The 18,117-nt window shown below is 34.9% G+C and overlaps 1 protein-coding gene across 4 annotated transcripts in view; it reads right to left on the bottom strand.

Annotated features, from left to right (window-relative positions):
* RPS6KA3 (ribosomal protein S6 kinase A3) overlaps positions 1-18,117 on the bottom strand; it is an 84,225-nt gene that overhangs the window by 8,388 nt on the left and 57,720 nt on the right. For 3 of the 4 annotated variants that reach the window (XM_075175075.1, XM_075175090.1, XM_075175096.1), the window contains 9 exons: positions 14,266-14,354; positions 13,942-14,006; positions 13,738-13,840; positions 12,834-12,958; positions 10,742-10,867; positions 8,871-8,960; positions 4,429-4,587; positions 709-870; positions 436-512 (listed from right to left, as the gene is read on the bottom strand). In XM_075175075.1, coding sequence (XP_075031176.1) covers positions 436-512; positions 709-870; positions 4,429-4,587; positions 8,871-8,960; positions 10,742-10,867; positions 12,834-12,958; positions 13,738-13,840; positions 13,942-14,006; positions 14,266-14,354 — 996 coding nt within the window. The remainder of the gene's footprint in view (positions 1-435; positions 513-708; positions 871-4,428; positions 4,588-8,870; positions 8,961-10,741; positions 10,868-12,833; positions 12,959-13,737; positions 13,841-13,941; positions 14,007-14,265; positions 14,355-18,117) is intronic. The other variant, XM_075175083.1, reaches the window with a different exon arrangement.

The raw sequence follows: 18,117 nt of genomic DNA, 5'->3' as shown, positions 1-18,117 counted from the left end.
CATACATAATGCGTTTCTATTGCATTTATTACATCCTAACTGCATCACTTCAAACTATCCAGTGGCTGAATTCTGCACACAATCATGCTTCAATGCATTGCAATTATATTTGCAACATATATTTCCTTCAACATATATGCCACTTAATCAGCTAATTTTCACGTGAAACAATCAATTCTTACTCCTAAATCACCATAAAGCAGAAATTAAACACCTAAAATAGATGAGACATGAGAAACCAAGAATTTTTTACATCACTCCCTGCAATCTTGGATTCTACTAAAGGCAAAGCATATTCTACCCCCACTGAAGCCAAAGTTGAGATTAATGACTGCTTCGATAGAAACCACCTTCAACAGTGGGCCTACATTTATTATTCTTTTTGTCTATATTAATTTGCTACTCTACAGCAAAGCAAACTAAAGTTACCCTTACCCAGTAAGCATGGTATAAAGTAGAACACCAAGGCTCCATATGTCACATGCAGCATCATAACCTTGCCTCTTTAAAACCTGAGGGAGACAAATTTTTTTTTCTGAAAAAAAATGCTTAGAAATGCTTTGATTATGCCTTAAAAATAATAAGATTTTGAATTTTTGGTGTTTACAAAGTGATTTCACTTGTTACACAAGAATGAAACAAATACTTAACTAGCAAAAAACATCCCATCAAAATAAATCAAGGCATATAAGCTATCCTGGTATTTACCTCTGGTGCAACAAAATTTGCTGTGTAACATGGAGTCATCAGAAGACCATTTTCTGCTCGTAGTTGTTTTGCAAAGCCAAAATCGCAAATTCGAATTGATTCTGGATTACCAGATTCATCAACATAAAGAATATTGCTAGGTTTCAGGTCTCTATGAACAACCTAAAAAAAAATAAAACAAACCAGTAAATACAATAAGCTAAACATAGGAAAGGCTTTAAGTAGCAGAACTGATAATTATAATACAATTTCAAATCTCCCATCAGCAATCAGTTTCCAAATTTCCAGCTTCTAACTTCAGCTGCAGTATTCTGATGCTCAGTGGTGTCTACAGTACTACAATTATAACTTGGAAACTTTAACTATAAAGCCTCCCCCAGACATCCCACTTCCCCCAAATTTATTTGTACAGACACTTCCAGAAGTCTTGTTCTAATGGGTGAATATATGTATTTTCTATTTTAACATGCATACCTACAAGGCTCTTTAAATCAGAACCTTTGGCTAGTAATAACTTTTGGAGTCGTAGATGTCTGTAGCTGCTGATGCACCACCGTGCCACGTAACCACACGCTAGTTACTGCTGGAGTAACCCTCTATATTCCATTCTCTTTATTCAGATAATCTGAGTTAATCTCAGTGCAAACATTTAAGGCCTGATTAAAGAAGAATTTTAATACAGTTCTGCCAAAAATTAACGAAATATCAAAGAGGTATTCTCCTAATGGACTGGCATGTCAAAAAAAGCCTGTACTGGTTCCCAAGTGGCTGTTTTGTAGCGGCCCGAGATGTAAAATGCTTGACAAAAACTGTAGAAGCTGCCAAAGTTCTGCCAGAACGAATTTGATCTTATTTGAAGCTATGTTATAACAAGCTTTAATAAAATCTGAAATGAGCAAGGACAGTCTTCGAAATCAGGTGACCTGTTATATTTTCCTTCAGAAGACAAATTAGCCGAACATCTCTAGAGGCTTTGCTCTCTGTAAAGAAAAGGGTATATACTGCTGTAAGACAGTAGAGTGGATCTAAATGTCCTCTTCTAAATATTTAAATAGACCTGCTATGAAGGCCTTTATCTTCCTGATTGTCCTATGTATTTGATTAATGTTAAAGACAGCTTTTCATGATTAAAGTTGAATGGAAGACTCATTTCCTCTTGAAAAAGATTATGGTGAAACATTTCAAGAAGGTAATCATATTAGAATGAGAAGACACCCCAAAACTCCTGCAAGTAAGTGGTGTGCAGAATCAGAAGCTCTATGCATTCTTCCAGAAAGCTAGCAGTGTTTCAGGAAAGTAAGTAATATAAGACCAAGAAGTAAGACTGCAGAGGGGTCTGCAGATCGTAAAGCCATTTAACACAGTAAGTCTATTTAGTAGAGGCTTTTTCAGCATGCAAATACTTTGCAATTCTCAGATTTAACAAAACAAATACTTAAAATTACGGAAATAAGCACCTTGTAAGCTGAAGTATACAAAATGATATTCAAGACTTAGACTTGGCACAGTAGATGTTAAGGGGAACATCCTGGCTCAAGATGTCAGTGTATGAGAGAACCGGCTCCTGATAGCCCTCATTTTTTGGTGTTTAGACAGATTAGAATCCTTTTTCTTTAAGTAATGAATGAAACATCCTTTACTGCTCCAAGAGGCAGAAGAAAAAAGCCCACAGTTTTATTATAGTTGGTGGTTTGTTTTTTTTTTAATAGATCCTAAAAGGGATAGAAAGGAAGAGGTGGGCAACAGAAGCAGCACGGAGCCCGGGATTTGGCAGGCTGTTTCTAGAACCAGTCTGCTTGAGTTGTACTTTTTTTGGAAGAAGGGGAAGCAATTCTCAAGTGGGAGGAAGAGAAAGTAACAGTCTAGTTCAAATCCAAACTCTAATTCCTAAGCAATCAAAATGTTTATGTCAAAGAATAAATAAAATACCTTCCTGTGTTAAGCTGTTTTCCCAAAGGTGAATTTTAAAAAGATGTCAGATTGTTTAGATTATATTGATATTTTGCACAGAAATAACATTTTATTTTAGAGCAACAGAAGAGAGCAAAACAATATGCAGGACATTTCAGTTCTTTATTTCTTAGCATCATGTTTTTGATTAGCATTCTCAATCATCTACCACCATGCAGAAGCATTCTGCTCCAAGATGACATGATACTTCCTTTACCCTTTTTATAATGTCTATTGTGCCAACCCTTAATTGTTGTATGCTGGCCCTAATACTTTTAGAATAGTTTGGCTGAGAGCTGGAAGTATTGCTTACCCTGAAGAGCAGGATTTCACTCCCTGCTTAGCTAATTTTTCAGTTCAAAAGTATCCTATGAATGTCCATGAGGAAACTCCTTCTGGGAAGGGTTGTGGAGATTGCTCACAGATTCAGAATCTATGGTATTACCTAATACCATATTCAAATGAGCTCCTCTGGTATCCAAAGGAGCTACAAGAAGAAAATCCACTGCAGACAGGGAGGATTCTTCCAGACAAAAATTAGACTACCTAAGTACTCATTGTTTACATATATGGCCATCTTTCATGCGGAAGTGTACATAACATAAGAAGACCTGAAAATTTCCAAAAGTAAAAGTTCCAAAGAGCATGCAAGTTAAAATGCCAATATTTACAAAGATCTACAATAAAGAAACAAACAAAAGCCCCTAAAATCCCTTACTTGACGCAAGGACACTGGGCCTTTTTTGGCTACCTGTGGTAAGAAGGAACCAAGTTATGATTTGTGTTATTCTATTCTTTATATTTCAGAATATATATACAGAAGATATCAAGGTTTATTCATAATTCCCATGGATGCTGCTGACCAAGGATTCTAGTCCTGTGCACACAGGCTCAAATAAAAACTCACACAGGAGCAAGTGATTGAAGAAAGCCTTGAATCACAGGATAAGATACACCAGATAACTTTGATTATAAGTTTCTGAAACAATAGCTTCCAGAAATGACAGTGTGTGCTGAATTGTTATTTGTTTCTTAAAATAATTTGAGTACTATCCATTCCAAAGCATCTTTTGTTGGATAATAACATTGGGTTTTAACAACTTGTCTTTTTCCTTGCACCCTTACTTTCTGCTTTTTCTCTATCCTCCTTTTCTTGTTTACTTAAAAATGCAACATGACTTGTCATTCTTGCCATGCAATTGTCACACTTGCCTTCTCTATCTTTGAACTACTTCCTCTGTCTCCAAATTAATTTCCTGAAGCATTAATTTTCTTTCTCGTAACAGTCCACTACAACTTCCTGACCCTATGGTGCAGGAGTTACAAGGCATAAACCATGTTCTTCAGAACCAAGAAGTGGAAGAAATTACAAGAGGAACTGGTGGAAAATACTCGATTTTCAGGGTCTATCACAGGATGGGGTTGGAATTACGTTAGGTCCCATGGCTAAGCAACAGCACTGGTCCTAGCACTTCTTCCTGGCTTACTTCCTCTCATATCCTCTCTATTAGTCATTATCTGCATATTCCAGAGAACTGCTGACAGACTGCATGAAGGACAACAGAAACAGTTGCATTATCTCTGTTATCTCGACATCTACACAGCTGATGAGGAATGTTTTGATTTCAACACAAATTCCTGCTGCAATGTAATTATTTATCAGAAAAAACTTACTTACTGCACAGAAGAACATATAAATACATGGGTTTATACTTCTGAGAGAGAAGAACATTAGTATCTATAAGCATTTTGTCCAAGATGAAAACTTACCCCTTGAGCATGGAGATATTCGACGGTTTTTGTTATTGTGAACAGAACAGCACTAGCTTCTCGTTCTGAGAAAAATTTTTGCCTAAGAATTTTATCCAGCAGTTCTCCTCCTTTCATAAGTTCTGTTACTACGTATACGTATTTTCCATCATCATACACCTGCAGAAAGTAAATAAAGATGTAAACTTCAAAATATTTATTCCCTGCTATATTCCTGTGAAATGCACAGATAGTGCAGGTGCGTCCACAAGCCATTTTCTTCAATTATTTTTCCCATATTTCTCACCCCCCACACTATCCAAACATTGTTAATCTTCAGAAATGAACACAAAACCTTCTACAAAAAGGTAGTACAGTAATGAAATAACACAAAAATACTGGCACATAAATGTTTAAGACAAAAAAAAGGATGAATAACATGTAGTTTTCCCCATAGAGTTTTACTGAAACAAATTAAACTAGACATGGAAGAAATTAAGAAATAGTACTAAGTGGAAACTAGTCTAATTAAGGCAAAACCAGAGCTAATTCTAGAGGCAACTATTGCACCAAATTACAAATATAAACAGAGATTATTACAATTAAACAGTGAGACGAAAAAAAAGTAAAAAATAAACCTAAGTTCACCTCTCTGTGAACACTGAAGTTAATGCATACAAAGCTGCTATGATAAAAGCCTACAACTTATACATTACTCCGCACATAAAGCCTATATCGAAGTCTAAAATTAATAAAACATGTATATTTTAGCCCTTACTTCTAGTTATGGAAAACGGCTTAATTTTTGCATGGCTTATATCTTCTAGGGAAACAATAGTTGAGAAGTATTTATATTATCACCAGGGGGCACTACAGACTGAACTATACTAAAACACTTTTTAAGCTATACTTAAGCATTTCATTTCAGTTACACTTTCTTGGGATTTTAACTTAGAAATTGATTTCTGCTTTAGTGAAATCCTTTACAGATTCTGTTCCCTATTTTTATTTCAACCTATTTTTATGGTGATGTTGGAATTGTTCTCTTCCATAACGTATGAAATAAAAACTAGTTTGTGCTTAAGCAGAAACAACTATCCGAGTTGTAGTAAAATAAATTTAGGAATAGATATCAGCTAAATTAAAAAAAGTTTTCATCCCAATTTCCTTGTCTTAAGCTACCTGGGAAATAGAGGCTACTAAATTTCTAAGCTTAGAAATTTTTTGTGCTCTTAACTATACTAAACGGATATTTTCTCACCAAATAAAAAAAGAGGAATAGTGTTAAATAAATAATTCTGCAGGATTTACAAGCTTATGACCTTAAGGAGAGGAAGACATGACAGGTTTCTATGTTCTCATTTAACAGTAATTTTTCACCCATGAAACATAAATGACATCATCTGAATGTGTTTGTATTAAGACTTTAACTATTACACAGTGTTAAAAAGTAGAATTATATAATTCTAGATACTAAACTGGCATTTTAGATTTAAAAATTTTTTTTAATAGGCATGTTCCCTCTAATCCTGGTATAACATGAGGAAATAAGCTTATTTCATTTGACACTATGAAGCACACACATCTCAGAGTACAGAGGGGCGGGGGGTATTCAAACAAAATGTGCATTTGGTTACTATTTTATATGCTACCTCTTGCCGGTCCTGTCTGCCTGCAAAAAAACCCACCAAACAAACCACCCCAAACAAACCATTCCCGTTATCCTGATTTCACTAACGGTATTATCAATTTAGTTGTCTGATCGCAGGAAGTTGGTTGCACTGAACAAATACTTTTGAAGTTTTCTTCACAGTTAGGTGCACAGTATTATGCTGAGATCATAAATGTGATGCTAATTTTTAAAATGAACTCCTGGCACACGCCAAAGATCAGTCAGTATGTCTCCTCTACCAGGCCAACTGGAAGAAACTGTAGTAAGACACAGATGTAGGCACATGAACAAAATATAATTTAATGGAGAAAGAGAACAGGGTTTTTGCAAAGTGAAATAAGATTTCACATACATATTAGGAGTTTTTTTGAACTCATAAATAAGCACTTGGATAGGGAGACTGGATATACTGTATTCAGGTTTCTAAAAAGCTTCTGAAAAGATTCTTCAGCCGATGCTTTAAATAACGCATCAAGACAAAAGTTCCGTTACTGAACAGTAACTAATAGGTAAAAAAGGGTAAAATACATATAATGGTCTGGCACAGGAAGTTTCTAGGTAATGGTTTGTTGGAAGCTGTGTGCTTCCTCTTTTCTTACACTGTTTCCTAGGCATCCACTAATGGCCACTGTCAGAGGCAGGATATTGGATAAGAAGGACATCTGATTTAGCACAATATAGCTTCCTCTTTTGTTTATATACTGTGGAACTGAAAAAGACCACTGATAAGAATCAGAAGGAAAAACCCAGAGGACTGTGCATTGCAGAAAGAATTTGATGTTCTCAATATCCATTGTTTCAATCCAAACACCTTCAGAATTAAACTACATAAAAAAGGCTGAGCAATAATGAAAATTTCCATGCTAAGTTAAATTCAAATATTACTGCATTTATTAATGAAATACAAGAAAAGAAAGAAATTACTTCTTGCAGAATAAACATTTCCAAAGACATACCAAAATAAAATGTTTCAGCATTTAAGTGCATTTCAAAATAGAAACATTTAAATTTTGGTGTGGTTGTGAGTCAAATCAACATTGAGTTTTATTTGTATAATAATTCGTAGTGCTCTTGATGAGTTTGAGGCCTGAAGGCCAAATACTCCTTATTGTTCCTCTGAAAGATGTAATAGAACACCATTATATTGTGGGATATGTAAGCAATCCACCCCATGCATCTATATTAGGACAATGAAAACTTAATGTTAAATTCTTACAGTAGTGGATATTACACAAGTTTCTGTTACATATGAATCCTATACCTCTTTCCTTACGCTGGATATACTTCCACAAACTCTGCTTGAGGAATTGATCTGAGTAGAAATAAGTCAGAATTACAGCCTACTGTCTTTCTTCCTCTGTGGACTTAAGACTTTTTTTTGTAGCCTCCTTTTGCTATTTGTGTATTACTGTTGGTGTGAATGAAAGATGGCTCCTGCTGGAAGATGACTGGTGATGATGAAGAACTAATTACAAAGTAAAATGATTCAGCATATGTGGCAACTTTTCAAGGCTGCCTGGGTTTCTCTGCTCTCAGTGTAAAATATTCCTAATGCTAAAGTTCAGCTAAGTACTCACATTCCTTATGTTTGTCTTCCTGCTTAAATAACATAACCTCTATTATGAACACATAAACCTACCATGCAGCACTAAAAGCAACGTGAATGCTGATGCAGGTTCCGTGTTAACACAGTTGCTTTCACGTAGCTTTACTGTCCAACCACTTGAAGCAGAACAAACAGGAAGTGGGACTGTAATTATGGTATCTAGCTTGCAATAAGGTAAGCTCCATGGTGGCTCCCTTGTATATCTGACTTATTTTGTTCTCCCAGGAAAGGGCCAAACTACATGATACTGATAAAGTGAAGACAAATTACAATAGAAAAACTTTAGGCAGAGTTCTCTGGTACTCATCTCCACAGTATTTACGAGCTACTGTTTTAACGATTTCAAAATGTCTGAGAATCTCCCTTCAGCTGAGCTCAGCTTCCTGGAAATGGTTAGCTGTTTTGCTTGAGGTTTGGTTTTGGGGACCAGAATACTTTCTTGCAGACTAAGAAAGTCATTGCGCATATGCCTTTTTAATTTTTAATCCTCTTTAATGCATAATCAAGGAGAGAAAGACAGTTTTCTTTTTCTGTTAGATCATCAGAATCTACTGTTCACTATGAAAAACCTCTACCTCCCAACTTATGTTGTTCTTTGCTTTTTATGGTCAAAGCGTTTCCATGGTCAGAGCAAATAATACAAGAAAAAAACAGCTAAATAATCTTCTATTCAAAGACCAGATAAAGATACTAGGTAAGGAAAAGTGATGACCATGGATATGAAAAGATTTTGTCCACTGCCGAGTAATACTCATTACTGTCCATGAAAATTACTTTGGGCATTGTGCTAACAGTCAGTCCTCAGTCATGTACTTTAAAATTCCTTTTGACTAATGTAAACAAAAGTAGATCTGAAATTAACTAAGCAATCAAAAAACTTGCTTGTTCCTTTAAAGATAGAGACAACGTTAAATGAATTATTCCTGTGCTAGGATTTATGAAGGATGAATTATTTGACTTCTTAGGATTATGTTGTACCAAAATATGAGCATCTTTAAAAGATTACAATGAGACATCTCAGTAAAAAATTGCATATTGTTGAATAAATTGCATTAGGACATTGTTTTGTTTTTAAATACTGAAAAACATGAACATAAATCTAAAACATGTATTTTGTCATCTCTCAAATTAGAAAGTGATATGCAATTATAATACACTAAAGGATGTCTTTAACATACTACTTACATCTTTTAGGGTAATAATATTTGGATGCTGTCCATAGCGCAGTAGGATTTCAATCTCCTCTGTTGGATCTCTTTTACTCTTGTCAATGATCTATAAGAGCAAATAGATACATACGCATAATTCTTGCTGTGAGTATTACATAGTGTAACACTTTGGTGTGCTTACTAGCATAAACAGATAAGCAATATTTATTGTTGTTGGTAAAGGGCATGGATTATAACCAAAACAAAGCTTGCTAAATTGGAACAGCAAGGCAGAGCAAAAAAAGTTGGAAAAACATTGAAAAAATCTCTCAGTTGAAAACAATTTTGGAGGATAAGTGATCTGATCCCCCAGGCTGTGATAAATAATGCAAGGCTGTTTAGTAGATAAGACTACAGTCATCCACCTGTAAATTAGTAAAATAGGAAGCTACTAATGTGACATGAGATAATGGTTTGATGATGCCAATGAACTGATTTTCACAAAGCTAATCTCAAACAAATATTTAGTGCAGCAAAAGACAAAGCAGGAGAGTAAGGGAATCAAAAATAAGAAAAACTTTCTCAGAGGTTAATTCAGACAAGCATTCCATTATGAAAGTTCATTTGAATCTCTGCAGGCTTGCTATCAGGCTCTGAAGTTCTCCCTATGCAAACAAGCAAAACGTTATTTTGCATTACTTAAAACATATTCTTATTCTTCTGCTTTTTTTCTCTCCTTCTGAAGTGTAGAATTTCCTCTAATGTCTTCTCCATCTCTGCTTTACCCCTTCTTCCTTGCTACTACCAGCACTATCCTAACACATTGGACACTGATGACTTTCATCTTTTTTCATGATTCCTTGAGGAAACAAAGCCACAACAGAGGCAGCAGAAAAGCGAGGCAATCCTCACAATAAACGTTACAGCTTAGAGAATTAACAGCTATGACAGTAGTTTCTTCCAGTTTCAAGAAATTACTTCAAATTGCAACCACAGAAGTCAAATCTGTTCCTGGCCAGAACCAGAATAATGACAAGTATGTAACTACCAAATTGAAACTGGAGGGTTTCCAGTGCACAATCTGTGTACAAGGATACAGCAAAACATACTTAATTTAACTTCACATTTTACATATTTTAGTAGCAAACTGTCCAACAATTCAAAAAGAGAACAGGATTTAAATTTTTTTTTCTTCTTTTAAAGTCTGCTAATCTATACTCCTGCTTTCATAGTAAGCATTCAGCTCCACAGTGTTATACAGAAAGACAAAAAAACCCTTATCATTCCACTTCTGGGAATTCTCCTGACTTCAACTAAGAACTTAATGCCTTCAAAGAAGTGTTAGAAAGCCCAAAAGAATAACATAAAAACAACATTAGAAACCTTGTTAAAAACTACCAAGCAAAGACAAAGAGTTGAAGTTTATTCTGGAGGGTATACCAGACTTAAGCACTGTTATGAACTCGTAGCTATCTGACAATTTATGAATTTACTTTGGAAGCAAAAAACCCATATATAACTATCTCTAAATAAAAGTAATCAATCACATTTTTAAAAAACAATGGAAAGTCACATAAGCTTTTCACTGTACCTTTCCCTCTAGAAGCAGTCATGTAACTCCCATCAGTTTTGCTGTAATTACACAGGTGTTTCAAAGACTGAAGATTGCTTTTCACCACCCAAACTAGCATATAGATAACAAAATCCATAGCAATTCTATATAAATATCTGTCAGTAAATATTCTATTTAGTTGATTAGCATAATTCACATTTGCATCTAAAATCTTTTTATGTTAAGAAAATTATCTTAATTTGCTATGTTCTTTACGGCAAATAAATTAACGATGCCCAATGTCTATGATGCTAAAACCTGACAACAGTTGGCGTGTTTTATAACAAAGCAATTACCTTTACAGCATATTCCATGTTTGAAGCTTTATGAATACATCTCTTGCAGATAGAGTAAGACCCAACTCCGATATCTTCCTTTACTTCATATCCATCGGTAAACTGAATGCTGTTCCTGTGCAACTGCTACCAAAATAACATTATCAATTGATGAATATTTTAAATACATAACTGACCTTTATATTAAAAATAAGTTTTTGAATTCCTACTGATTTGCTTCGAATTTTAAACTGATGGTTGTACTAGGTCAAACTGGTCTAAATAGCCACTGCCTTCTGTTTGATATTAGTATGAGATAAATTATATATTAGAGACATTGTAAATAATGCACACTGTATTTTAGAAACTGACAACGTGATGTTTCTGGTTACTGATTTATTAATTTAAAGACAGAATCTCCAAAACAAAGAAGATCAGAAGACTACATGATAAAATAATGATAAAATAATGGTAAAAAAGCATCACTGTTTCTACTATCTGAATAGATGAATGCCAGCTGGAAAATTCAGGCATACTGAATAGAATCAGATTAACTGGAAATTGCATGAAATGGCAGTCAAAAATCCTTTCACAGAAATAAAAAGCTGAAAGAAGGGCAAGTGTTCACTCTTGTAAGGGAAGGAAATGGTGTTCTAGTATAAGGAGTTTGTGCAAAGGATGCAAAGCATTTGCAGGAAACCATCTGGGTATCCTGCAGCACAGAAAAGAGGAAATAGGAGTGAGGAAGCGGTTGAGGGGCACAGAGGAAAGGCAGCAGAGAAACAGACTATTACAAGAGAAGGAAACCATACACAAAAAGAAAGAATTTAATCCATAAAATTATGTGGGAAAGAAGGAGCACAGAAAAGCTTGTAGAAATTTTTAGCAAGACTTCAGGACCAGAAGTCATTCTGATGTGTATACCAAATCAGACAGCTTCTTTAGAATAAAAAAGGGTCTAAACCCCCTTGAAATTTAATGGTTTATTACACAAGAAATGGGTAATGTGTACAAACAAGCATGTTACAACTATTCTAGACATAATAAGAGGATTAAAGAAATACAAGAGCTATTCATGTTCTGAATAAACTGGTTTTTAAAAATTTTCTCAGACATTTGCAAAATATCCTTGCAGTGAAAATATTAACAAAACCAATCATACAGCATACCTTTTTATTCCTACCCATACACCAATAAGAAGTTTTCAACACAATTTAGATCACCAGTTAGTTTTCACGACTCAAGTATCCCTCAGTAATTATAAATATTAAAAGCAGAAAGAGGAGGTAGAAATACAATTTTTGCAGAGGTCTTCCAGTTTTCTTTCCTGTACATGCATCTGCTTTCTTTCCTGCTGGTGCAAACTCTCCAGTGCTGAAGCATGCTTTTAGAATGACCTCAGCCTCATAAGGAGGCAAGGCATGCCACTCCTCCATTCCAGCATGAGGTCCACCCTTCTTGTCTCTTACAAAAATCACACCTAAGCAAAGCTTTGTTGTCCAAAAATAATCAGTACTAGCAATAACAGAATATGTAAGAATAGCAACTGCTATTAAAAGTGACAACCTCACAATTATTAATACAGGAGACTGTATTGGAGTAGTTCTAATACTGCTAGGAAACCAAAGGTTGTTTGTGTACTTTAACATTGACTTGTATGATGCACTGAAATTAGTCACAAAATATCACAGATTAGCACATTAACTTAAAATGCCTTGGGAGGGATGGAATATGTCCTGGGTCATGGGTTCCAAAGCACCGTAGGAATCAACTGATATTTTCATGCATAGGGGAAAAAGATCAAGATGTCTGTTATTCCCCTCCACCTTATAATTATGGCTTGATATTGAAGAGTTATTACAGTACAGATGGTAGAATGTTTTCATTTAAGGATTGAAGCCTATTCACACCTGTGGCTGCTCAGTAATGAGACAGGTCCTGCACCTTCACAGATACTGTTTGGATAAAATAATCTGATCTTTATTTTTCTGTATAAAGCTGCTCATGACTTTGTCATGGTACTTCATTCTGTGATGAAGGAAACAATCCCTCCTCCGAGAGACAGCAATGCTGCTTTATTGAGTTTTTCTTTTTTTAAAGCAGATGTACTCACCTGGACAATTGAATGCACTCCAACTGTCTGCATTGCTTGGCTTTCATCATCTGATGCAATAGCTACAAAACTAAATCCCCGAAAAAGTTGATGTGCATTAGCACTAGGTGGGATACCAGGTGAATCTGAAAAACACATCATCTACTTACAAGCAGAGTTTTTAAAATGTAGAGATGAGGTTATGTCTATTCTGAAGAGCAAACTACAGCTTTATTCTATAAAGTACACAGAAACTGGAATTTACAGAAAGCATGGACCAAAATACAAATAATTACTGAATTGTTTTGCATATACCATCTAGAACCACAACTGATAATCAGCCACTACAAAGATCATATTACTGTCAGACAATATTTTATTATACAAAAAACAGTACTTTGCAGAAAATATTTACATATAGCAACATATTTATGTTATATTTATGGAGGAGAAGTACTCAAATTTGGTAACACCCTAAATTTGTAAAGACAAAAATTTCTATCATATTTTGAATGGATCGGTGTAATACTATGCAGAGACAGATTGCACTGAAACAGCAACTTTGCCACCCAAAGTCTGAAAAGACTAAGTTTCTACATCATGAATTAAATGAAGCCATAGAATATAGCCTTTAAAGAGACACAGATAATCTTTTTGAATTAAAAAAAATGAGATAAGTAAACTTGAACTTATGAATGTTTTGTTGCTGAGGATTACTTTGTTTTTAACATAGGACAAGTCAGTAGTCCCTCGTGATATAATTACACCAAAGACCACAAAAACTTTTATGAACTATGGATTACTTGTCTTTGAGCATTCATTTAGCCCAGCAACACCTGGAAGAACAAGACACTTTACATAACCTGAACAGGAGCAATGTTTATAATTTTTGAATAGGTAAATTGTTCAATTATTTTCTTTTTACCTTTTGGTGTTTTTGCTGTAAACTCAGGGTCAAAATAAAACGTATCTTCAGGTCTGCCAGTTGCAGGTTTAAAAGGGGGATGAATTTCTCTCCTGTACAATTTCTGAAGACAAGGTATAGGCCAGAGTGAATTAAGAAGTTATATGACACCACGAAATACTTAACTAAGAAATTTATTAAATTAATTTTGAATTAGACACTCACATTCCAATCTATTTTGGAAAAGAATGCATGCCTCTTAATTTCTTCAACTCCATCTGGACCTGCTCCTTTTATAAGGAAGAAAAATGTCTGAATTATTTTCTTCTTGGACAAAAGAATGACTAGCAAAATTATATTTCTTATTTCTTCTACATTAATTTCAGAAGTGTGTATTTTGTTGATCATTAGAAGAGCAAACAGGCAAACTATGTTCCTACTTCAAAGCCTATTTTACACATGAAACTGTAAACTTACTTAGTCGGTCTAATGATCATTGATGTTATCAATATTATGATCCAATTTAAAATATTCCATTAAACGCTTTACCTAATCTGTTTGCTGGGTTTCTTTTGAAGAGCATTCGCAGAAGACTCTGTGCTTCAGGACTTAAGAACTGGGGCATTCCAAGTTTGGCCCTATAGAACAAAAATAATTAATAGCATACAAGCATATTTAGGTAAGAATTATCTCTGCATTCCCCCTGTCCTTTGTCATTCAACAAATCCATGTCAAACAAAATAGCATCACTGAGAAATTGCCTTCAGACATCAGAAACAGAACAAAAGTGCTGTCAGTCATGTAAACCTGTAATTTCGATTTTTTTTTTTTCCTGTTTTGAGTACTATAATATTTTCAGTAAAGACTCAGGACCTTAAGTAGAGGAAGAGGTGGTAAAAAATGTAGAAACGAGTAAGTACAGGATAACAGGTTACAAACTTGTACATTTTTGTAATATGTTTTGATCCACTTTTAAGTCCAGTTATCACCAAATGACATCAAACAAGCAAATCCATTCTGATAGTAAGATAAAATACATTTTAGAAGGGGTAAGAAAACTACCACAGTATGACATACACCAAGAACGCCCAAGCAAAACAGGAAACCTAAGCTAGAAGATAGAAATTGAATTAAGGTAGGACAGATTTTGCAAGATTAGCAGGTAAAAAAAAAGAAAAAGATTACTCCCTTTCTTTGTTTTTGCTCCCCTCAATGCATTTCACTTTCCAACTTGCCAGTCTTGAATCTTTAGATATAAGTTTTTGTAGTTCTGTCATTTAATTTTGTTTGTAATCCTCACTATATTTTTCTCCTCCCCATTTAATGTTGACCCTCCATCCTCTCACTATCACTAGGTCTCACTTTTTCTTATGATGTTGATAATGGTAAGGTTGGATATAATTCCCTCCTTTCCACCTCTCGTTCAACCTGTAGCTTGTATTTTTCCGTAACAATCCATGACACAAGCTTTCTCTGTGTTTCAAGCAGAAGATGTGATTTGCCTTGTGTTCCAGCTATTCGTAGATGTCCATGTCCCTGTCACTTGAGCAAGTGCATACATGTTGCCTTTGATTCACTATTCATTACTTTAAAACTAGAATTTACTAAATTTTCCATTCCTTTCTGCATTAAAGAAGCCAGCAGTGGGGGGGAAGTCTGAAAAACTTTGCCTTCTTTGGGTTTTTCAATAATATACTACAGGCAGATCAAGACCACCAATTGAGTGGAGGAACAGGCAGTGGGCCATACAACGCTTCCCCGATTGCCATGCACCACTAGCAGCTGAATTTTTACTCATGCACTTTATATGCACTGATTTCATTGCACGTTCACTTGATGTCATTTCACTTGATGTCATTTCTGCTCACAGCAAAGTATCAGAGAGCTACACTGTAAGAAGGAAGCAAAGAACAAGTTGTCTGCAGAAGCACAATGGTATCATTTACAATGTTATTGAAGGACGAAGAACAGACAGCTAAATATGATAGGACTGTGCTGGAGTAGGTGGAAATCTTTGTCCTATTATAAACCAAAACAACTCCAACAGTAGGATGCAGCCCTGGAGGTTCAGCATAAGAGGTCAACTGCTTAAAAAAATCTAAAACCAGGCCAAAATATAATTGCAATTAACCTTATGGAGGAGTGACTCAATGAACAGAAACAGAATATGTAGAAGAAATTCTAGAGGACTGGTACGTACTGCAGTCCACAGTGGAGTGAACTGGAGGCCCTTCTGCAAACCACAGAGATTAAGACTGTCATTGCTCCCTTTCTATCATGAAGGAGCACCTTTCACAAAATCCTTTACTGGCCACGTGACATAGCAAGAAGAAAAGGCAATCACCAGGTCCTCAGAGGTCCTAGGTTATATAACTACATGAGTGACAGCAATTTTTTTCTGACACTCCTGATGGACGAAGACAAAATTTTAGATAAAGGCATACCTCTTCAGTAAAGGAGAAAAGATGCTTTAAAAAGTTAACTTTATTGTTGCAAACTATGATTTCTTCAAATTGCAGAGTTTCTCAGTTTTAGGTAAAACACACAAGAATAAATAAAAACTTGTCTTGGTAATGTTGTGAGAAATAAAGAGCCCAGGAAAACATATGTTGTAAGAAGAATACATTTTCTGTGGATTTTCAGGAACAGAATGTAAGAAAAGCAATGTATCTTAAATGATACACTACGAAAATAAGAATTCATATGCACACCTGTCCATTTTAAACAGTTTTATGAAAAACGTAAGGAGAAATATAGTACATTTACTAGTATACAGAAAATAAAAAGAAAACATACTGCCATTCTTATGCGGCCAGACAAAAAATGTGAACTTATCAGAAAAGACTTTAAAATATCTAGTTTTTCAGCTGTTCATATTACCAACAGCAAAATAAATTTATATGTATGTAAATCATAAGCGTACAGAACATTAGAACAGAGGTAAAATTTCTTTACTTCATACCACATTTTTTGTACAGTGCTCTGAAACTTGTAACAATTGCGAAGACTATAAGGTGAGAAAAGAAAGAAGTTCGAAAAGGAATTAGAGATACATGCTCAGATGAAATCTGAAAGTAGTTATGAATGTAAATTAACTGGGGAGATGCAAGGAGGATATTCTACATGGCAGCTGAATACAGATTTTTGTAGCAACACTGGAAAGACTGTTGAGGAACAGAGTGGAGTCACATGCAGGCAGAGAAAAGAAGAGAAAGATGGGACTCGTGAGACATTGATGGAAAAAAAATGCATGGCTCCTGAAATAAGTGACAGTGCAGCAGAACTATCTCAGACTAGCTTCTTGTAAATAGGAGGTGGTCAGAAGGAGTTTACGCTTGCTGTGAAGAGATAGAACCTTTTAGTTAAAGACATTCAATAATCACAACATGAAGATTTGAACTAGCATGGTGTTGAGGCAGCAGAAGAAATTAGCATCACTAAATACATTTGCAAATATAAGATGAAGAAGAAAAACAAGGGCAAAGAATAACGTAACATGTATGCATCATGAAAGCAAAAGCAAGAAAAACAATGAGTTTATGTTTTCTAGTGGTTTTCACATTCTAATCACTTAGAAAAAATATGAAAGAATTTCATATATTTACTTTTCAAAATAGGCTGTTGGTGCAAAAAAAACGCTGGCTTGAATATATAGGTAAACAAGTGGTAACGGGACGAAAAACAATGATAAACAATGAAGCAGAAAACAAATGAGAAAACGAAATAGTCTTATGAACTTCCATGGAAAAAAAAAAATGGTATTAGTAAAAAATTGCTGGAAACAGAGAAGTGAAACTATGACATGAGGAGATAGAATTGTTTGCACAGCGTTCGGCTACAGTCCCAAAAGTGGGACAATTATGTCACAGGTTGTATTACTTCAGAGAATATGTAGGGGATCAGCAAGGAAAAAAAAGCAGGCCTTCATTAGCAAAACCAAGAATGTTAACTGCATGATGGAAAGCAATTTCCACAATATAGCTAATGCAAAACCTATACTGGAAATAGCAAAGGGGAAAATTGGAGCTTGGGCAAGTCATAGGAGAGTACATAAGGGAGGATGCACTTTAGCAAATAGGGGAAGTATCAGGGAAGCAAGTTGTTGGCAGCACCAGTAATATAAAGAAGTGGGGTGAGGAGCTGGTAAGATAGAGAATGATAAGAAGAGAAAATACTTTCTCAAAAAAAAACTAAAACAAAAAACAAGGAAAAAATGCACAGGTTATCAAAAAGGATAAGAAAGTTAAAAAATATTATGGAAATAAGATGGGAAAGATCATATGGTTGGAGAAGTTATTATTACATATTAAAGAGCTGCTATGAAATTCTTTGTACCTGGTATGGTGGAGAAATAGAAACGCAAATTAGATAGGCAGCAAAGGGAATTAATAGTATGGAATA

The sequence above is a fragment of the Calonectris borealis genome, chromosome 1 (assembly GCF_964195595.1).
Source record: "Calonectris borealis chromosome 1, bCalBor7.hap1.2, whole genome shotgun sequence".
Lineage (NCBI taxonomy): Eukaryota > Metazoa > Chordata > Aves > Procellariiformes > Procellariidae > Calonectris > Calonectris borealis.
This window is presented reverse-complemented; position numbering and strand designations above follow the sequence as displayed.